General features: G+C 51.2%; 1 protein-coding gene across 1 annotated transcript; it reads left to right on the forward strand.

Moving 5' to 3' along the window:
- Window positions 1–6,912: 6,912 nt before the first annotated feature.
- Window positions 6,913–21,870, forward strand: LOXL1 (lysyl oxidase like 1). Its single transcript, XM_088063173.1, has 7 exons — window positions 6,913–8,007; window positions 12,748–12,856; window positions 13,800–13,937; window positions 15,674–15,830; window positions 19,289–19,384; window positions 20,492–20,607; window positions 21,750–21,870. The coding sequence occupies exons 1-7, from the start codon at window positions 6,918–6,920 to the stop codon at window positions 21,754–21,756; spliced, it is 1,713 nt and encodes a 570-aa protein (XP_087919299.1). The 5' UTR covers window positions 6,913–6,917; the 3' UTR covers window positions 21,757–21,870.
- The last annotated feature ends 1,309 nt before the right edge of the window (window positions 21,871–23,179 follow it).

Here is a 23,179-nt window from a genome sequence, read left to right on the forward strand (position 1 = left end):
GATGGATGGATGGATGGATGATGGATGATGGATGGATGGATGGATGATGGATGATGGATGGATGGATGGATGGATGGATGATGGATGGATGGATGATGGATGGATGGATGGATGATGGATGGATGGATGATGGATGATGGATGGATGGATGATGGATGATGGATGGATGGATGGATGATGGATGGATGGATGATGGATGGATGGATGATGGATGATGGATGGATGGATGATGGATGGATGATGGATGGATGGATGATGGATGGATGATGGATGGATGGATGGATGGATGGATGGATGATGGATGGATGATGGATGGATGATGGATGGATGATGGATGGATGGATGGATGGATGATGGATGGATGATGGATGATGGATGGATGGATGATGGATGATGGATGGATGGATGGATGGATGGATGGATGATGTATGGATGGATGATGGATGATGGATGGATGGATGATGGATGATGGATGATGGATGGATGATGGATGGATGGATGATGGATGGATGATGGATGGATGGATGATGGATGATGGATGGATGATGGATGATGGATGGATGGATGGATGATGGATGGATGATGGATGGATGGATGGATGATGGATGGATGATGGATGGATGATGGATGGATGATGGATGGATGGATGGATGGATGATGGATGGATGGATGGATGATGGATGGATGATGGATGGATGATGGATGGATGGATGGATGGATGATGGATGATGGATGGATGATGGATGGATGGATGATGGATGGATGTTAGGATGGTGGATGGATGATGGATGGATGGATGATGGATGATGGATGGATGGATGATGGATGATGGATGGATGATGGATGGATGATGGATGGATGATGGATGGATGATGGATGGATGATGGATTGATGATGGATGGATGGATGGATGGATGGATGGATGGATGATGGGTGGATGGATGATGGGTGGATGATGGATGATGGATGGATGGATGGATGATGGATGGATGATGGATGGATGGATGATGGATGGATGGATGATGGATGGATGATGGATGATGGATGGATGGATGATGGATGGATGGATGATGGATGGATGGATGATGGATGGATGATGGATGGATGATGGATGGATGATGGATGGATGGATGGATGGATGGATGGATGATGGATGGATGGATGGATGATGGATGATGGATGGATGGATGATGGATGGATGGATGGATGGATGGATGGATGGATGGATGGATGGATGATGGATGGATGGATGGATGATGGATGGATGATGGATGGATGGATGGATGATGGATGGATGATGGATGGATGGATGGATGATGGATGATGGATGGATGATGGATGGATGGATGGATGGATGGATGATGGATGGATGGATGATGGATGGATGGATGGATGATGGATGGATGGATGATGGATGATGGATGGATGGATGGATGGATGATGGATGGATGGATGATGGATGGATGGATGATGGATGATGGATGGATGGATGGATGGATGGATGGATGGATGGATGATGGATGATGGATGGATGGATGGATGGATGATGGATGGATGGATGATGGATGGATGATGGATGGATGGATGATGGATGGATGATGGATGGATGGATGGATGGATGATGGATGGATGATGGATGATGGATGGATGGATGATGGATGGATGGATGATGGATGGATGGATGATGGATGGATGGATGATGGATGGATGATGGATGATGGATGGATGGATGATGGATGATGGATGGATGGATGGATGGATGGATGATGGATGGATGGATGATGGATGGATGGATGATGGATGATGGATGGATGATGGATGGATGGATGATGGATGGATGATGGATGGATGATGGATGGATGATGGATGATGGATGGATGATGGATGATGGATGGATGGATGGATGGATGGATGGATGGATGGATGATGGATGGATGGATGATGGATGGATGATGGATGGATGGATGATGGATGATGGATGGATGGATGATGGATGATGGATGGATGGATGGATGATGGATGGATGAGGGATGGATGGATGGATGGATGGATGATGGATGGATGGATGATGGATGGATGATGGATGGATGATGGATGGATGATGGATGATGGATGGATGGATGATGGATGATGGATGGATGATGGATGATGGATGGATGGATGGATGATGGATGGATGATGGATGGATGATGGATGATGGATGGATGGATGGATGGATGATGGATGATGGATGGATGGATGGATGATGGATGGATGGATGGATGATGGATGGATGAGGGATGGATGGATGGATGGATGGATGGATGATGGATGGATGGAGGGATGGATGGATGGATGATGGATGGATGGATGGATGGATGATGGATGGATGGATGGATGGATGGATGATGGATGGATGGATGGATGATGGATGGATGGATGATGGATGGATGATGGATGGATGGATGGATGATGGATGGATGATGGATGATGGATGGATGGATGATGGATGATGGATGGATGGATGGATGGATGATGGATGGATGGATGGATGATGGATGGATGATGGATGATGGATGATGGATGATGGATGGATGGATGGATGGATGGATGATGGATGATGGATGGATGGATGATGGATGGATGGATGATGGATGATGGATGGATGATGGATGGATGGATGGATGGATGATGGATGGATGATGGATGGATGGATGATGGATGGATGGATCCATGAATGGATGGATGGATGGGAGGGATTCCTTCCTTATGCAGCTTCCATCTGGAAAAATCCATCCAGCTGGCACTGGGGCTGTGTCTGATCCCTGCACATTCCAAGACTTTTTCCTCCCACTGGGAATTCTCAAACCCCCCCAGCACCCTCTTGGTCATGGCCCCACTCTCCTGATTCCCAAAAATATCCTGGTCCTGGAATGGTGGGATTGCCGTTGAGCCATCCCAGACTCCATGGATTCCTTGGAATTGCCTTTTCCAGACTCCACGGTTTTCTTGGAATTGCCTTTTCCGGGGTAATGTCAGGCCCTGGGGAGGGTTGGAATTCCCGGCTGGAATCTGGGACATCCCAGGAAGTGAATTCTGTTTTCTCATCCCAAATATCTGCCGGGATTCCAGGACAGGGAATTTCCTGGAAGAATGGAGATGCAGATCCAGGGATAAAAATCCATGGAATGATTTCAGGAAGAGGAGAAACCCCAGTGGAGGATCCAAAGGAATTCCGACCCCTCCCAGATCCTGCTTTTCCCACCTCCCAATCCAAGAATCCAAATTCCAAATCCAGGGAATTTCAGTCCAGCCTCAGGTGGATAAAAATCCCTCCAAAATCCTCGGACTGGGAACACTTCCCAAACAACCCTTCCGGGATCCAGGCAGAAAACCTTGGGTTTTATTGGAATTCTATTTTATTGGGAATTTTCCCCAGGGAAAACCCACAGGGAGTGGATTTCCATGAGGAAAAATAAGGGAATTTGATCCCTGGGAATTTTCTTCCCTCAGGGAATTATTCCCATGTTTTTCCAGGCTGATCCAGGATTCCCTGGGAGGGTCCCCCCCCAGCTCAAATTCCCAAACCAATCCTGATTTTTCCCATTTTTTCCCCATTCCCTTCATTATTTTGATGGGAATGTCAGGCAGTTTTCCAGCTTTTCCCCATTCCTGCTTTTCCCGGGATTTTAAATCCGGAATCAGTTGGATCCAACTCTGCAGAAAATCTGGAATTGCTCCAGATTTTTTCCGGCTGCTCTTGGGAATTCTGGGATGCTCCAGAATTTGGGATTTGGGGGCTTTGGGATGGAGCTGCAAAAAGAAACCCCAAAAAATCCCATCCTGGATCATATTTTCCCGATAAAATTCCCGATTTGGGGGGAAAATTCCGTGGATTTTGGACTCCCTCTGGCCCTGATTCCAGCAGGAGGGAATTCCCGTCTTCCCGGAGCATCCGGGTTTTCAGGGATTCATTCCCATTCCTGCCTTTCCTGCGGCCTGAATCCATCCAGGAAAAGGCTGATCCAGTGGGAGAATCCCATGGAAATCTTCTGGAGCCTCTGGATTTGGGATTTTTTTTTTTGTCCAGGTGTTGGGATTGGGATTTTCTGGAATCCTCTGGATAATGGGATTTGTTCTTTCCAGCTGTTGGGATCAGATACCTCTGGATCCCCTGGATTTGGGAATTTCCCCCGCCCAGATGTTGGGATCGGGATCCTTGTCCTGATCCTGGCACCGGAACCTTCCGGATCCCAGCACTGGAACCCTTTGGAATATCGTGGAATTCCCACCTGGAATTCCAGCCGGGATTTGGGGTTCCCTGGCGAAATCCCGATCCCAAAATTCCCGGTTTTTTCCCCAGGATTGGCTGTTCCAGCGCGGGCTGCTGGCGCCCCCTGGCGGCGGGGACAGCCAGGAATTGGGGAGCGCCGGGATTTGGGATTCAGGGTTTGGGATCCGGGATTTTGGGATTTGGGGTTTTGGATTTGGGATTTAGGATCTGGGGTTTGGGATCTGGGATTTTAGATTTGGGATTCAGGGTTTAGGATTGAGGATTCAGGGTCTGGGATTTAGGATCCGGGATATGGGATTTGGGATTTGGGGTCTGGGATTTGAAATTTGGGATTTGGAGTTTGAGATCTGGGATTTCGGGTTTGGGACCTCGGATTTAGGATCCGGGATTTGGGGTTTGGGGTCTGGGATTTAGGATCCGGGATTTGAGATTTGGGATTTAGAGTTTGAGATCCAGGATTTGGGATTTTGGATCTGGGGTTTGGGATTTGGGGTTTGGAGTTTGGGATTTGGGGATTTGGGATCCGGCATTTGGGATCTGGCATTTGGGGTCTGGGGTTTGAGACCCGGGATTTGGGGTCCAGAATTTGATTGTTTGGGATTTGGGATTCAGGGTTTGGGATTTGGGATTTGGAGTTTGAGATCCAGGATTTGGGATTAGGGATCCGGGATCTGAGATCTGGGGTTTGGGATTTGGGATATGGAATTCAGGGTTTGGGATTTGGGGATATGGGATTCAGGGTTTGGGATTAGGGGATTTGGAGTTTGGGATTTGGGATTCGGGGTTTGGGATTTGGAATTTGGCCATTTGGGATCTGGGATTTGGGATTGGAGGCCTGGGGTTTGACACCCGGGATTTGGGATCCAGAATTTGGGTGTTTGGGATTTGGCATTTGGGAATTCAGGATTTGGGGATTCAGGCCGGGCCCCATGTGTCGCCCCCGGAATTCCCAACCCCATGGAAACCACCCCCCCGGTCCTTCCCAAACTTTCCCTAAATCTCTAAATCCCAAAAATCCCCAAATTCCCATCCATGGGATCCAGAGGGGACATCCCAGTGCCATCCCCCACTCCGGCTGCGGGATCTGGGATTTGGGATTTGGGAATTATCCTGGATTTCCATCCCACCCAGCTCCATCAACTCCGGCATTCCCAGAGGGGAAAAGCCGGGAATTCCTGGGGGATCCAGAGGGTTTTGGGATTTGGGGATCCCACTTTTCTGTTCAATATCCCAAAAAATCAAATAGGAGCTTCCAGCCAAATTCCCGATCAATTCCAGGTGTTTTCCGCCAGAACTCGGGATTTCAAATCCAGGGGAAATGGATCCAGGTAAAACCTAGGAGAAAATCCCATTTTTTGGGAAGGGAGCGGCACAGTTTTCCTTTGGGAAGCTCTGGAGAATGAAGGGGCTTTTCCAGAGCCTGATCCCGGTAAAATCGGGAATTCCAGGGGAAAAGGGATCCTAAAAAAGGGGGAAAATGGGAAATTCCACTTTTTTTGTTGTTTGTTTTTTTGTTTTCCCATCCCACCTGGATGCAATTCCCGCCTTCTCCTGGAGGGCAGGATCCCATCTGGAATTGCTTCCCGGGAGTGAATCCCGAGGAGTTTCATCCCAGGGTTGTTTTTTTAAATAAAAATAAAATAAAAATAAAAATAAAAATAAAATAAAATAAAATAAAATAAAATAAAATAAAATAAAATAAAAATAAAAAATGGTGGAAAGTCGGGAATTCCAAGGTTTTGGGTTGGTTTTTTTTTCCCGCCTGGATGCACTTCCGGCCTTCTCCCGGAGTTCGGGATCCGCTCTGGGAGAGAATCCTTGGAGAGAATTCCAGGCGAACTTCGGGGACCTCCTGGAGGAGGAGGAGGAAGAGGAGGGAGCAAAGATCGGGAAAGGAGGAAAAGGGAAAAGAGGAGGAGGAAGAGAGGAGGAGGAGGAGGAAAAAGAGGAGAGGGAAAAGGAGTAAAAGGAAGAGGATGAGAAGGAAAAAGAGGCAGAGGAGAAGGAAAAGGAGGAGGAAAAGGCGGAGGAGGAGAAGGAGGAGAAAGAAAAGTAGGAGGAGAAGTTAAAGGAGGAGGAGGAGGAGGAGAAGGGAAAAGAGGCGGGGGAGGAAAAGGAGTAAAAGGAGGAGGAGGAGGAAAAGGAGGAGGAGGAGAAGGAAAAAGAGGAGGAGAAGGAGAAGGGGTAAAAAGAGGAGGAGGAGGAGGAGAAGGAAAAAGAGGAGGAGGAGAAGGAAAAAGAGGAGGAGAAGGAGAAGGAGTAAAAAGAGGAGGAGGAGGAGGAGAAGGAAAAAGAGGAGGAGGAGAAGGAAAAGGAGGAGGAAAAGGCGGAGGAGGAGAAAGCGGCGGAGGCGCTGCCGGCCCCGCGCTCCGGGCGCGCTCCCAGCGGGTCGGGCCCGGGGGGCGACACAGGCACCGAGAGCGGCACCGGGAGCGGCCCCGGACACCGAGAGGGGCACGGGGAGCGGCCCCGGACACCCACCGCGGCGCCGGGTACCCAGACTGGTCGCAGGCACCATGAGCGGCACCGTGAGCGGCTCCTGGCTCCCGGTCCGGCACCGGGAGCCGCTCCGGGCACCGAGTGTGGCCCCGGACACCGAGAGCGGCCCCGGGCACCGAGAGCGGCCCCGGGCGGAGCGGCGGCGATGCCGGCGGGGCTGGGGCGGCGAGGGCCGCTCTGGGCCGGGCCGCTGCTGCTGCTGCTGCTGCTGCTGGAGCCGGAGCTGCTGCTGGAGCCGGCGGGCGCGCAGGAGCCCTGGCGGCAGCTGATCCAGTGGGAGAACAACGGGCGCCTCTTCAGCCTCCTCAACAGCGGCGCCGAGTTCGTGCCCGCCGGGCAGGAGCGGCCCGCGGGCAACCGGCTGTGGCTAGCGGGGCCGGCGGCGGGGCCAGCGGGCAGCGTGCGCCGCCAGGCCTCGGGGACAGTGCGGGGACAAGCGCGACATCCTTTCGGCTTCGGGCAGGTGCCGCCCAACTGGCGGGACGGCCCCAGGGGCGACAGCGGCTGGGGACAGCGGCGACAGGCGGGGAGGGGCCGGCAGGGCACGGCCGGGGTGGCCGCGGCCGCGTTCGCGGTGGCCTCGGCGGGACAAACGCACGCCGGTGTCCCCGCGGGGGTGGCACCGCACGAGGGGGTCCTGGTGTCGCGGGGCGCGGGGGCAGCGGGGCCAGGGATGGGGACGGGGACAGGAATGGGAACTGGGATGGACACAGGAATGGGGATGGGGCCAGGGATGGAAACAGCGATGGGGACAAGGACAGGGATGGGGACAGGGACAGGGATGGGGACAGGGACAGGGACAGGGATGGGGAACGGGATGGGAACAGCGATTGAGAATGGGATGGGGAATGGGATGGAGACAGGGACAGGGATGGGGAACAGAATGGGGACAGGGATGATGTTCCCGCTCCAACCCCACGCGCTCGCCGAGGATTTCGGGGATGAGGCCAATCCCTACGGAGCCGCCGGCTTCCCGCTGGATCGCCGCTATTCCCACAGTTTGTACCACGACTCCGAGCCGCAAACCGGGATGGCCTCCACGGAAAACCTGGGCTTCGGGGCGCAATTCCCACCCCACCAGCGGCAGCCGCCGTTCCGAGCAGCTGAATCCTTCGGGATTGCCCATCCCGAGCCCTTTGTTCCCGGCCGGAGCCCCGAAATTCTGCAGGCGGTTCCCGACAGCCAAGCCCGGCTCAGCGTGGGCAGCGTCTACAGGCCCAGCCTCGGAGCGCGGGGTGAGTTTGGGATTCCCTTGGAATTTCCTTGGGATGGGCGGGATTCCAGGGATTCGCTCCGGGGATGAAGATTCTTGGAGACCCCGCAGGTTTTGGGAATGGTGGGAACGGGAAGGGAGGTTGGGATTGGGTCACGTCTGAGATCATCCCGGGATTTTGGGATAGGGCGGTGCTGCGTATTCCAGGGTATCCCAAATTTGTGGAATGGGGCTGGGACGTGTCCCAAGGCATTCCTGGGGTCTGTCCCGGGAAATTCCATAATTTTGGGATGGGGTTGTGCCGTGTCCCAGCTCCTCCCACATCCATAGGGTGTCCCTGGATTGGGATCAAACCAGGATAGGACAGGAATGGATCCCAGTTTTCTCTGATGTGTTTGGGATAGGACAGGAATGGATCCCTGTTATCCTGACCATTCCTGGACAGCCAGGTCCGTGCTCCCCCCCATTCCCGAGGTCACTCTGGGGTCACTCCTTGCCCATCCCGATGAAATCCCGTGGATTTTTTGGGCTGAGTTTCCAAGAGTTTTGGCTCCATGCTGGAGCTGGAAGAGCTTGGGAGCCGCTCCCAGCCCATCCCTCGGGAATCCCATCCCAGCCTGACCCCGTGACCCCTCCAGCCCCATCACAGTTTTCTGGGAAAAGCCCATCCCGAAGGATTTGGGGCTGTGGGAAGGGCCCGGCCCTGCCCTACACGGACAGGGAGGGAACACTCCAGGAAAAACTCGGGAATGGCGTTTTTTGGGATCTCAGGAGAAGGTGGGAATGGGGCATGGGGAGTGAAGGATATGAGGGATTTTAGGGAATGCTGGAATTCCAGAGGCTCTGGAGGGACACCCGAGGACAGCTGCCCTGCCGATGACCCGGCAAAGATCCCAGCCAAATTCCCCAGGAAAGATCCCGGCCAAATTCCCCGGGAAAGATCCCGGCCAAATTCCCCAGGAAAGATCCTGGCCAAATTCCCTGCTGGCAGCATCCGAGTCCTTCCAGGATCCCTGGGAGCCGGGAGGCACCGGTGGCTCCGCCAGGGAATTCGGGACACTCAGCTCCCGGAGCTTCCTGCTTTTCCTGGAGAAATTTCAAGGGAATCAAGCTGATCCCGTGAAATTCCGGCCTCTCTCCGGGTCACTCGCGGTGTTTTGGGAATGTTGTCACCTCCCCGTCACTTCCCAGGGATCCTAATTGGAGCAAATGATTCCTGGTGTCCCCCCGAATCCGGTGTTAATTGTTAATTATTAATTATTAACAATTAATTCCGAGGGCAAAGCTCCTCGGGGGCCTCCTAATCCCGGCCGGATCTGCCAGGAATGTTTGGCATTCCCGGCCTCCGGCTGGGGGTTAATGAAGGAATCCAATCCCGCTGTTTTTATCGGGGAATTATCGGGGTTTCTGTGGGAATGGGGGAGTGGGGGTGGGGAAATCTGGGAAGAGAGGCTGGGAAAGGTTCCAGGCGGGATCCGGGGCTGGGAGGGGGAGGAGCAGCTCCTGGCGGCTGCCGGAGGGAAGGGGGGCCCGATCCCAAAAGTCTTCCCTACTCTGGTCCCAACCCCGATCCCATTTCCAGGGGTTCCTCATCCTGATCCCAACCCAGATCCCATCTCCAAAACTTCCTGACCCCGATCCCAACCCTGATCCCATCTCCAGGGATTCCTCATCCCAATCCTGACCCTGATCCCATCTCCAGGAGGGATTTTCCCCCCAACCCCATGGATCGGGTCCCCCGGGGCTGCTTTTGGAAGGAAAGTGGTATTTGGGAATTCCATGGGGCACCGGGAATTTGGGTCCCACCGAGCAGGAGGTTGGGGTGACCCCGGATGGGCCGGGAGATGCCGTAATTCCCAGGAAAGTCTTCCTTTGGTGGGATCGGATTTGGGATTGCGGTGATTCCAGGAGCTGGGAATGCCGGGTTTCCGTGGGGATGGAGGAGGGATTCTACTGGGATGGGATTGGGATTGGGATTGGATGGGATCGATGGGGTTGATGGGATTAGGATAGGATTTGATGGGATGAGATTGATGGGATTGGGATTTGGATGGGGATTGATGGGAAGGATTGGGATTGTGATTGGATGGGATTGGGATTTTGAATGGAATTGGGATTGGGATGGGATTGTGAATGGAATTGCGATTGGGATGGGATCAATGGGATGGGATTGGGATGGGATTGGGAATGGAATTGGGATTGGATCAATGGGATGGGATTGGGATTGGGAATGGAATTGGGATTGGATCAATGGGATGGGATTGGGATTGGGAATGAAATTGGGATTGGGATGGGATCGATGGGATGGGATTGGGATTGGGAATGGAATTGGGATTGGGATGGGATCGATGGGATGGGATTGGGATTGGGAATGGAATTGGGATTGGGATTGGATTGATGGGATGCCGGAATCCTGTCGGCTGCTCCGGCTGTCCCCGTTCCCGTTCCCTCTGCTCGCGACCTCCCCCGTTCCCGCTTTTCCATCACTCCCAGTGGGATTTTCCTGCTGATCCTGGCACAGACAGGGGCTGATTATCCTGATTTTCCCCGGGAACAGACGGAAATCTCCCCTGGCAGCTCCCAGGGTGGCCGGACGGGAAATCCCAACCTTTTCCTGCTGGGATTGTCCCTGGAATTTTTTGGGAAATGGGAAAATGCAGGCTCAGTAACACCCCCAGGAATTTGGGATGGGTTTGGGGGCAATCCCAGATCCCGACATCCCAGGAATTCCATAGGTTTGACCCCACGAGATCCTATAAAAACAACGGGGCCATCCCAGGGGCAAAATCCAGCGGGAGAAAGGGGAAAATCCCAAATCCCATAAAACTCCCCATCGGTCCGGGAGTCGGATTTCGCTCCGGAGCTTCCAAGAATTCCTTACAAACAACAGCAGGGAGGGGAAAAAAGCTCCTAAAAAAGATGGAAAACGTTCCGCTGGCTTGGGGTGGTTTTCCATGGGTTTTTTGGTGTTTTGTTTTTTTTTTTAATTTTTTTAAGGAATTTTTTCTGAGTTCTCCTGGCTCTTTTTTTTTATTATTATTATTTTTATTATTTTTTTGGGGGTCCCCTCGGGAATTACATCAGTGGGAATGGGGCAGGAAATGAACTCCAAAGGAATGACGTGATCCCTCCCGGGAAGGCAGGCCCAGGAACAAGGAGGCATTGTTCTCCTTTCCAGGGAAAAAACGAGAAAAATGGGAGAAATCCGGGGAAAAACAGGGAAAAACTGGGAAAAGTGGGGGGAAATCCAGGGAAAAACAGGGAATTGGGCTGGGAAATGGCACCTCAGGGAAGACGGGGGATCCTGGTGGGGGTGCGAAGGGAGTTGGGAATGGGATAGGGATGGTGGGAATGGGGCTGGGGAGGGGGATTTTGGGAATGGGGAGAGGATGGGAATGAGGATTTTGGGAATGAGGGTTTTAGGAAGGGGATGGGAAATGGGAATGGGGATGGGGATTTTGGGAATGGGATGGGAGGAGGGATAGGAATGGAGATTATTTGCATGAGATCAGGGATAGAGATGGGAATGGGGATAGGGGGGCAGAAGGATGGGGATGGGAATGGGAATGGGGATAGGGATAAAGGTTATGGGAATGGGGTGGGAATGGGATAAGGATGGGGATGGAAATGGGACGGAGACGGGACAGGGAGAAGGGAAACTGAGGCACAGAGCGCCTGGGCAGTGTCCCCCCATCGTGATCCTTCCCGAGGGGCTGATTCCAGAACAATTCCAGGTGCTGGAGGAGCCTTTGGGAAGGGGAGGCGCGGAAGGGGCGGAATTCCAGCTCCAGCCGGAGCTCCATAAATTTGGGAAACCAAGGCAGCTCTGCCTGTCCCTGCGTCCCTCTGTCCATCCCAGCTCTCCCCAATCCCAGGGAATTGTCTGGAACTGTCTGGAATTTAAGGAAAGGAGGGATAAAGACAGGGATAACCCAGCTTTTCCCCCGTTTCTGGGTGGAAAACAGGGAATTGGGCTCCTGCTATTCCAGGGGTTTTCCCTGCGTGTCGGGAACAGAGAACGGCTCCAGGGGAGCGGCCGGAGCGATCCCGCTGGCGAGAAACGCGGGATTGGGATCTGCCAGAGGGGCCGCGGGGAGGAGGGGAGGGAAGGGTGGATTTTCCAGCTGGAAATTGGGAAAACCTGGTGGGATTTGGGACCCGAAACTTCCCCTTCGGGCTGGCGGGAAAAGGAACCACGGGAGCAATCCCACCGACATTCCCAAATCCCAAATCCACCCGGGCCTCCCGGAGCTGGGTCCCCAATCCCAAGGGATGGCCTTGTCTCCAATCCCTGTCTCCAATCCCTGTTCCAAATCCCTGTTCCCGTTTTCCCAGCAGGTCTCCTGAATCTGATCCCAGATCCCAAATGTCCAGGCCTCCAGGATCTGTGCCCCCAATCCCTGTTCCCGTTTTCCCAACAAGTTTCCTGGATCTGATCCCAGATGTCCCCAGTCCCCATTCCTGTTTTCCTGGCAGGTTTCCCGGATCCAACCCCAGATGTTCCCAATTCCTGTCCCCAATCCCCATTCCCATTTTCCCGGTGGTTTCCTGGTTCTGATCCCGGATGTCCCAATTCCCTGTCCCCAGTGGATATCCCAGTTTTCCTGGCAGGTCTCTTGGATCAGATCCCAGATCCCAAATGTCCAGGCCTCCAGGATCTGTGTCCCCAATCCCTGTTCCCATTTTCCCGGCAGGTTTCCCGGATCTGATCCCGGATGTTCCCAATCCCTGTTCCCAATCCGCATTCCCGTTTTCCCGGCAGGTCTCCCGGATCTGATCCCGGATCCCAACTATGTCCAGGCCTCCACGTACGTGCAGAGGGCGCACCTGTACTCGCTGCGCTGCGCCGCCGAGGAGAAGTGCCTGGCCAGGTGGGATTCCCGGGAATGAATGGGAGAGACCCGGGAATGGGAGAGAGGGGATTCCCGGGAATGAGATGGGATCCCGGGAAAGGAGAGAAACCTGGGAATGGAGAGATGGGATCCCGGGAATGGAGAGACCTGGAAATGGAGAGAGAGGATTCCAGGGAATGGCAGAGACCCAGTAATGGGAGAGACCCTGGAATTGAGAGACCTGGGAATGGGAGAGATGGGATCCCGGGAATGGGAGAAACTCAGGAATGGGAAAGACCCGGGAATGGAGAGAGAGGATTCCAGGGAATGGCAGAGACCCGGGAGTGGGAGAGACCTGGGAATGAGAGAGACCCAGGAGTGGGAGAGAGGGGATTCCCGGGAATGGGAGAGACCTGGGAATAGGAAAGATGGGATCCTGGGAATGGGAGAAACCCGGGAATGGGAGAGAGATGGAATTCCCATAAACAGGAGAGACGGGTTTCCCAGGAATGAGAGAGTGACGATTCTCAGGAATGGGAGAGGGATGATTCCCGGGAACGGGAGAGGAAGGATTCCCAGGAACGGGAGAGGAAGGATTCCCGGGAACGGGAGAGGAAGGATTCCCGGGAACGGGAGAGGAAGGATTCCCAGGAACGGGAGAGGAAGGATTCCCGGGAACGGGAGAGGAAGGATTCCTGGGAACGGGAGAGGAAGGATTCCCAGGAACGGGAGAGGAAGGATTCCAGGGAACGGGAGAGGAAGGATTCCCGGGAACGGGAGAGGAAGGATTCCCGGGAACGGGAGTGCTCTGGGATTGGAGGATGTGGGGAGGAGAGGGGGGAGGGAGAGGGGCTGTGGGGAGGAGGGGAGCGGGATGGGCTGGGAATGGGGATAATTTGGGAAGGAGGGGAATCCTGGGATGAGGGAAAATGGGGATAACGGGAAAAATGGGACGAGGGAGAAGTGTCCCCGCTGTCCCCAGCACGGCGTACGCGGCCGAGGCCACCGACTACGACGTGCGGGTGCTGCTGCGCTTCCCGCAGCGCGTCAAGAACCAGGGCACGGCCGACTTCCTGCCCAGCCAGCCCCGCCACAGCTGGCAGTGGCACAGCTGCCACCAGTGAGTGTCCCCTGATGTCCCCTGGTGTCCCTGATGTCACCTTGTGTCACCTGATGTCACCTCATGTCACCTAATGTCACCTGATGTCACCTCATGTCACCTAATGTCACCTGATGTCACCTTGTGTCACCTGATGTCGCCTGGTGTCCTCTGATGTCCCCTGATATCACCTGATATCACCTGATGTCACCCAGTATCACCCAGTGTCCCCTGGTGTCACCTGATGTCACCTGATGTCACTGATGTCCCCCGCTGTCCCCCGCTGTCCCCCGCTGTCCCCTGATGTCACTGATGTCACCTGACATCACCTGATGTCACCTGATGTCCCCTCATGTCCCCTCATGTCTCCCGATGTCCCCTGATGTCCCCAGTGTCACTCAATGTCCCCTGCTGTCCCCTGATGTCCCCAGCCCTGTCCCCTCCCACCGGTGGCGCCTCTCGGGTGCCATTTCCCCGTTTGGTGACGTTGCTTTGAGGTCTCCTTGGGGTTGGTGTCACCTTCCTCGGGCTCTTTGTCCCCAAGGCCACCATGATGGTGTCAGTGTCACAGCTGCCACCACGGAGTGTCCCCAGCCCTGTCCCCAGCTCTCCCCGATGCTAGCACCAGCCTGGTGGCAGCTCCAGGGGTTTCGGTGACATTTCGGTGACATTTCAGTGGCATTTTGGTGACATTTTGGTGACATTTCAGTGACATTTTGGTGACATTTTGGTGACATTTCCTCGTTTGGTGGCTTCATTTTGGACTCTTCCTCGGGCTCTTTGTCCCCAAGGCCACCACGATGGTGGCAGTGGCACAGCTGCCACCACGGAGTGTCCCCAGCCCTGTTCCCCCCGCCCTGGTGACGCCTGAGGGGTGACGTTGCTTTGAGGTCTCCGTGGGCTTGGTGTCACCTCTTTGTCCCCAAGGCCACCGCGCTCCTGTGCCTGGTGTCCCCTCACTGCCACAATGTCCCCAAGGCGGGAGCTGCCACCTGCTGTGCCCTGGCACTGAAATCCCCTCCCCCTCGTGATGTCCCCTGAGTGTCCCCTTGAATGTCCCCCATGTGTCCCTGGTGCCCCCATGTCCCTGCAGTGTCCCCACGGTGTCACCATGGTGTCCCCCTGGTGTCCCCATTGTGTCCCCATGTCCCCAGCATGTCCCCACAGTGTCCTCCCAATGTCCCCACGTTTGCCCACGGTGTCCCCGTGGTGTCCCCATGGTGTCCCCACAATGTCCCTGTGGTGTCCCCACACTGTCCCCACACTGTCCCCGCCCTGTCCCCAATGTCCCCATGCTGTCCCCACACTGTGCCCATGATGTCCCCAATGTCCTCGCGCTGTCCCCAGTGTGTCCCCACACTGTCCCCATTGTCCCCATGGTGTCCCTGCCCTGTCCCTGCGCTGTCCCCATGCTGTCCCCATTGTGTCCCCATTGTGTCCCCATTGTGTCCCCAACGTCCCCACGCTGTCCCCGCGCTGTCCCCAATGTCCCCACGGTGTCCCTGTGCTGTCCCCATTGTGTCTCTAATGGCCCCACACTGTCCCCATGATGTCCCCAATGTCCCCATGGTGTCCCTGTGGTGTCCCCATGTCCCCACACTGTCCCCATTGTGTCCCCATTGTGTCCCCAATGTCCCCACGGTGTCCCCACACTGTCCCCACACTGTCCCCATGCTGTCCCCGCGCTGTCCCCAATGTCCCCACGCTGTCCCCGTGCTGTCCCCGCGCTGTCCCCAATGTCCCCGCGGTGTCCCCAGGCACTACCACAGCATGGCGGAGTTCAGCCACTACGACCTGCTGGACGTCACCTCGGGGCGCCGCGTGGCCGAGGGACACAAGGCCAGCTTCTGCCTGGAGGACACCACCTGCGACTTCGGCCACCTCAAGCGCTACGCCTGCACCGCCCACACCCAGGTGACACCCGGGCCGCTGTCACCTTTGTCACCTTTGTCATTTTTTTGTCCCTTTTAGTCCCTTTCACCCCCATTTGTGGCACCGCGCCTGCACCGCCCACACCCAGGTGACACCTGGGGACTGACACCAGTGCTTTTGTCACCTCGGTCACTTCTGGTCACTTCTGGTCACTTTTGGGTCACTTTTTGTCCATTTTTGTCAATTTTTGTCCCTTTTTGTCCCTTTTTGGGTCCCTTTTTTGTCCCTTTTAGTCCCTTCCATCCCCATTTGTGGCACCGCGCCTGCACCGCCCACAGCCAGGTGACGCCCGTGGCGTTGTCACCTTTGTCACCTCCATCACTTCTTGGCACTTCTGGGGCACCTCTGGGTCACTTTTAGTCCCTTTTTGGTCACATTTTGGTCACTTTCAGTCCCTCTCTGTCATTTTTTGTCCCTTTTTGGGTCCCTTTTTGTCCCTTTTTGGTCCCTTTTTGTCTCTTTCATCCCCATTTGTGGCACCGCGCCTGCACTGCCCACACCCAGGTGACACCTGGGGACTGACACCAGTGCTTTTGTCACCTCAGTCACTTCTGGTCACTTCTGGTAACTTTTGGGTCACTTTTGGGTCCCTTTTTGTCAATTTTTGTCCCTTTTTGTCCCTTTTTGGTCCCTTTTTGTCCATTTTTGTCCCTTTTTATCCCTTTCATCCCCATTTGTGGCACCGCGCCTGCACCGCCCACAGCCAGGTGACACCTGGGGACAGCACCTGGGTCACCCTGGTCACTTTTTGTCCCTTTTTGTACCTTTCTGGGTCCCTTTTTGTCCCTTTTTGTCCTTTTTCCTTTTTTCCCTTTTCCTCCCATTTTCCCCATTTTTTTCCCATTTTTTTCCATTTTCCCAATTTTCCCCCCCATTTTTTCCCAGGGTCTCAGCCCAGGCAGTTACAACACCGATGGCTCCATCTTAATCCCTTTTTATCCCTTTTTTGTCCCATTTTTTCCTGTTTTTCCCATTTTTTTCCCTTTTCCTCCTATTTTTCCATCATTTTCCCCATTTTCTTCCCATTTTTTTCCCATTTTTCCAATTTTTCCCCGTTTTCCACAAGGTATCCAACCAGGAAGTTATGACACCAACAGCTCCTTTTTGATCCCTTTTTGACCTTTTTTTGTCCCATTTTGTCCCATTTTTTCCCCACATTTTCCCATTTTTTTCCCATTTTTATCATTTTTTTCCTGTTTTTCCCACATTTTCCCATTTTCTCCCTGTTTTTCCCCCTTTTTCCCACTTTTCCCCTTTTTTTCCCCACATTTTCCCACATTTTCCCATTTTTTCCCCATTTTTATCATTTTTTTCCTGTTTTTTCCCACATTTTCCCATTTTCTCCCTGTTTTTTTTTCCCACTTTTTTCCCACTTTCCCACTTTTTTTTTTCCCCACATTTTCTCACATTTTCCCACATTTTCCCCATTTTTTTTCCCCATTTTTATCAATTTTTTTCCTGTTTTTTTTTTTCCCACATTTTCCCATTTTCTCCCTGTTTTTTCCCACTTTTTCCCACTTTTCCCCATTTTTTTTTTTCCCCACATTTTCTCACATTTTCCCACATTTTCCCCATTTTTATCAATTTTTTCCTGTTTTTCCCACATTTTCCACATTTTCTCCCTGTTTTTCCCACTTTTTCCCACTTTTTCCCATTTTTCCCCTTTTTTTCCCCACATTTTCCCACATTTTCCCATTTTTTTTCCCATTTTTACCCATTTTTTCCTGTTTTTTCCCTGTTTTTCCCACTTTTCCCTGTTTTTCCCCACATTTTCCCACATTTTCCCATTTTTTCCCCATTTTTACCCCTTTTTTCCTGTTTTTCCCACATTTTCCCATTTTCTCCGTTTTTCCCACATTTTCCCACTTTTCCCCTTTTTTTCCCCACATTTTCTCACATTTTCCCACATTTTCCCCATTTTTATCAATTTTTTCCTGTTTTTCCCACATTTTCCCCACATTCTCCATTTTTCCCACTTTTTCCCACTTTTTCCCATTTTTCCCCTTTTTTTCCCCACTTTTTCCCACATTTTCCCATTTTTTCCCATTTTTACCCATTTTTTCCTGTTTTTCCCACATTTTCCCATTTTCTCCGTTTTTCCCACCTTTTCCCACTTTTTCCCATTTTTTCCCCTTTTTTTTCCCCACTTTTTCCCACATTTTCCCATTTTTTCCCATTTTTTCCCATTTTTTCGTGTTTTTCCCACATTTTCCCATTTTCTCCGTTTTTCCCACTTTTTCCCACTTTTTCCCCTTTTTTTCCCCACATTTTCTCACATTTTCCCACATTTTCCCCATTTTTATCATTTTTTTCCTGTTTTTTTTTTTCCCACATTTTCCCCACATTCTCCGTTTTTCCCACTTTTTCCCATTTTTCCCCATTTTTTCCCCACATTTTCCCACATTTTCCCATTTTTTTCCCATTTTTCCCCATTTTTCCTGTTTTTCCCACATTTTCCCATTTTCTCTGTTTTTCCCACATTTTCCCATTTTTCCCCATTTTTTCGGCATTTTCTCCCTGTTTGTTCCCACTTTTTCCCATTTTTTCCCCATTTTTCCCATTTTTTCCTCATTTTTTCCCATTTTTCCCCATTTTTCCTGATTTTTTCTACATTTTCTCTTTTTTCCCATTTTTCCCCCCATTTTTCCCCATTTTTTCCTGGTTTTTTCTACATTTTCTCTTTTTTCACATTTTTCGCCATTTTTTCCCCATTTTCTCCCGTTTTTCCCCATTTTCTCCCCATTTTCTCCCAGTTTTTCCCATTTTCTCCCCATTTTTCCCCATTTTAACCCATTTTCCTCCCATTTTTCCCCATTTTCTCCCCACTTTTTCCCCATTTTATCCCCATTTTTCCCCATTTTTCCCCATTTTTTCCCATTTTCCTCCCATTTTCCTCCCATTTTTCCCCATATTAACCCCATTTTTCCCCATTTTAACCCCATTTTCTCCCAGTTTTCCCATTTTCTCCCCATTTTTTTCCCCATTTTTCCCCATTTTTTTTTCCCATTTTTCCCCATTTTCTCCCCATTTTTCCCCATTTTCTCCCCATTTTCTCCCAGTTTTCCCATTTTCTCCCCATTTTTCCCCATTTTCTCCCCATTTTCTCCCCGTTTTTCCCCCTTTTCTCCCCATTTTCTCCCAGTTTTCCCCATTTTCTCCCCATTTTTCCCCATTTTCTCCCCATTTTCTCCCAGTTTTCCCATTTTCTCCCCATTTTTCCCATTTTACCCATTTTCTCCCCATTTTTCCCCATTTTCTCCCCATTTTTTTCCCATTTTCTCCCCATTTTTTCCCAGTTTTCCCATTTTCTCCCCATTTTTCCCCATTTTCTCCCCATTTTTTCCCATTTTTTCCCCATTTTCTCCCCATTTTTTCCCATTTTTCCCCATTTTCTCCCCGTTTTTTCCCATTTTCCCAACTTTTCCCCCCGTTTTCCGCAGGGTCTCAGCCCGGGCTGTTACGACACCTACAACGCCGACATCGACTGCCAGTGGATCGACATCACCGACGTTCCGCCCGGGAATTACATCCTCAAGGTGCTTTGGGGCTGGAAAACCCCAATTTCACCTCGGATCAGGATTTTCCCACCCCTGGGAGCTTTTCCAGGATGATTTTCCTGCTTTTTTTCCCTTTTCCTGGATTTTTTTGGGATTTTTTTCCCCCTCGATTTCCCCATTTCCCTTTGGATTTGGGGTATTTTTTTCCCTTTTCTTTTCCCTGTTTTGGGGTTTTCCCCCCTCTCCCCGATTTTCCCGTTTCCTTCTTTATTTTTGGGATTTTCCCCTGATTTTCCCGTTTCCTTCTTTATTTTTGGGATTTTCCCCTGATTTACCCATTTCCTTCTTTATTTTTGGGATTTTTACCCTGCTTTTCCTCCTTTTCCCAATTTCCAGTTGATTTTTGTGATTTTTTTTCCCCACAATTTTCCCTTTTCCCTGATATTTTTTTCCCCTGATTTCCCCTTTCCCCATTTACTTTTTGGGATTTTCCCCTGATTTTCCCTTTTCCCTGTTCATTTTTGGGATATTTTTTTTTCCAGCTTTCCCCCATTTTCCCTTTTCCCTGATATTTTTAGGAATTTTCTCCCTGTTTTCCCCTTTCCTCATTTACTTTTTGGGATTTTTGCCCCGTTTTTCCCATTTCCCTCTTTATTTCTGGGGATTTTTCTCTGATTTTCCCTTTTCCCTGTTCATTTTTGGGATTTTTTTTCCTGCTTTCCCCCATTTTCCCAATTCCCTGTTGATTTTTTTTTTATTCTTTTCCTACAATTTTCCCTTTTCCCGCTAATTCTGTGGATTTCCCCCCCGATTTTCCCTTTCCCTCTTTATTTTTTGTGGTTTTTCCCCTTTCCCTGACCATTTTTGGGGATTTTTTCCCAGATTTCCCCATTCCCATCTATTTCTGGGACCTTTCCCCCTTCCCTTTTCCTCATTTCGGGATACTTTTTCATTCCCTAATTTTCCCTTCTGCTTTTTGGAATTTTTATTTCCCTTCCAGGATTTTTTTCCCCCCTTCGGGATTTCCTTCCCTCCCCCATTTCCCGGATATTTCCGGGATATTTCCCCCCTTTTCCCGCCCGCATTCCCACCCAATTTTCCATGGGTTTTTTCCCATTTTTTTCCCACCTTTTCCCACATTCCCAGGTCCAGGTCAATCCCAAATATTTGGTGCTGGAGTCAGATTTCACCAACAACGTCGTGCGCTGCCACATCCACTACACCGGGCGCTTCGTCTCCGCCTCCAACTGCCGCATTTCCCAGTACGGAATTCCCATTCCCAAAAAAATCCCCAACACAAATTCCAAATCAAATTATTTCAGCTCCTTTCCCGCTTTTTTTTGTTTTTTCTGGAATTTTCCCCCTTTTTTTCACCTTTTTTCCCTCCTTTTTTTGTGGGTTTTTTTTTTTCCCCCTTTTTTCCTTCTTTTTCCCGTTTTTTTCCTGCTTTCTTCCGGCTTTTTTCCCACTTTTCCCTCTGATTTTTTCCCCACATTTTTTCCACTTTTTCTCCTGCTTTTTCCCTCTTTTTCCCCTCTTTTTCCCCCATTTTTTCCCTGCTTCTTTCCCCAATTTTCCCAATTTTTCTCCCCTAACTTTGTAGCTTTTTCCCCAGGTTTTTCCCAGTATTTTTCCCTTCCCCCCCCCCTTTTTTCCCACTTTCCCCTCCTTTTTCCCCACTTTTTTTCCCTTTTTTCCCCTTTTTCCCCCCATTTTTTCCCACTTTTTCCCCTACTTTTCCCCTGGCTTTTTTCCCCACTTTTCCCTCATTTTTCCTGCATCTTTCCCACTTTTTTCCCCACTTTTTGGGTTTTTCCAACATTTTTCACCTTTTCCCGTTTCCTTTTTTTTCCCCACTTTTTTCGCTTTTTCCCTGCTTTTTTCCCCATTTTTTTCACTTCTCTCCCTTTTTTTTTCCCCATTTTTTCCACTTCTTTCCCCAATTTTCCCTGCTTTTTTCCCACTTTTTTTTCCCAGTATTTTCCCTTTTTCTGCTTTTTTCCCCACTTTTTCCCCACTTTTTTCCCCCCCACTTTTTTTCCCTCTCTTTTTCCTGCATTTTTTTAGCTTTTTCTGCTTTTTTCCCCGATTTTTCCCACTTTTTTTGCTTTTTCCCCATTTTTATCACTTCTTTCCTGCTTTTTCCCACTTTTTTCCCCACTTTTCCTGTGCATTTTTGGTGGTGAAGGTCAGGAAAAAACCTGGGATTTGACGTTTTCCAAATTTCCCATGGAATCTTCTGGGATTTGTCCATTTGGGGTTGAGATTTTCCTCCTTTCCCATGAAGTTTTCTGGAATCTGGGGTGGAACTTGGGATTTTCCATGGAATTTGGCCATTTGGGGTTGTTCTTTCCGTCATTTCCCACAGAATTCCCCAGGATTTTCCCGTTTTTTTTCCCTGCAGATCCTGATGGCCACCGAATCCCAGGAATGCCGCCCGTCCCCTTTCCCGGGAAGCTCCTGGGGTGGCTCCAACATGTTCCCAAAATTCCCCCTTTTCCCAATAAAAAGCGGGGAAGCCACAAGGACTTTTCAGAATCTTTTTTAATCCCAAATTTTCCTGTTATTCCCGTTTTTTTCCCCATTTCCTGAGGGAATCCAAGGCTGGAGTAAAAGCAGGGACACCCCACTCCCTCCAGGGATCCATAAAATCCTCGTGATCCTCAAAATCCTTGGGAATTTTTGGGGATGTCCCCCGAGCAGGGAAAAGAAACAGCTCCAGGAATTTGGGGAGGGAAATCCCATTTTTTTTTAGGGAATTCTTCTGTTTTTCCACCTTTTCCAAACCCAGAGCAACCGGAAGTTGGGAGTTTTTGGGAATTTTTGGGCTGGGAATGCGGTCGGTGGGAATGGAAAGAGGAGACTGGGAATGGGGATGGTGGGATTGGGATTGGGGACATTGGGAATGGGATTGGGGACACCGGGAATGGGACACTGGGATTGGGAACGGGAAACTGGGACTGGGGACACTGGGATTGGATTGGGGACGTTGGGAATGGGACAATGGGAGTGGGAATGGGGACACTGGAAATGGGATTGGGGACATTGGGAATGGGGACATTGGGAATGGGAATGGGAAACTGGGATTGGGGACACTGGGATTGGATTGGGGATACTGGGAATGGGGACACTGGGAATGGGAACGGAAAACTGGGATTGGGGACATTGGGAATGGGGATGGTGGGACTGGGGACATTGGGGACATTGGGAATGGAAATGGGGACATTGGGATTGCAGACATTGGGAATGGATTGGGGATTATTGGGATTGGGATTGCGATCGGGGACATTGGGATGGGAATGGGGACATTGGGAATGGGATCAGGGACACTGGGAATGGGGATGTTGGGATTGGGGGTATTGGGGACACTGGGAATGGGAATGGAGACATTGGGATTGGGGACACAGGGAATGGGAAACTGGGATTGGGGACACTGGGAATGGGGACACTGGGATTGGGAATGGGAAACTGGGATGGAATGGGGACATCGGGAATGAGACATTGGGATCGGGGACACTGGGAATGGGGACACCGGGACAGGATTTGTCACCTTCCCAGCCCCGTTCCTGGGATTCCTACCCGGAGCCACCCCTCGGACACTGTCAGTCCTTGTGGGATTTCTTGGGAATTCCAGGATTTGCTAGGAATTCCATCAGTCCTTGCAGGATTTACTGGGAATTCTGGCATTTACTGGGAATTTCCTTGGTCCTTGCAGGATTTACCGGGAATTCTGGCAGTCCCTGTGGGATTTATTGGGAATTCTGGGATTTACTGGGAATTCGTTGGTCCTTGCGGGATTTGTTGGGAGTTCTGGGATTTGTTCAGAATTCCAGG

Source organism: Pseudopodoces humilis, chromosome 16 (genome assembly GCF_049639895.1).
Source record: "Pseudopodoces humilis isolate 2021_Gansu_Grassland_sample_001 chromosome 16, ASM4963989v1, whole genome shotgun sequence".
In the NCBI taxonomy this organism is placed as follows: domain Eukaryota; kingdom Metazoa; phylum Chordata; class Aves; order Passeriformes; family Paridae; genus Pseudopodoces; species Pseudopodoces humilis.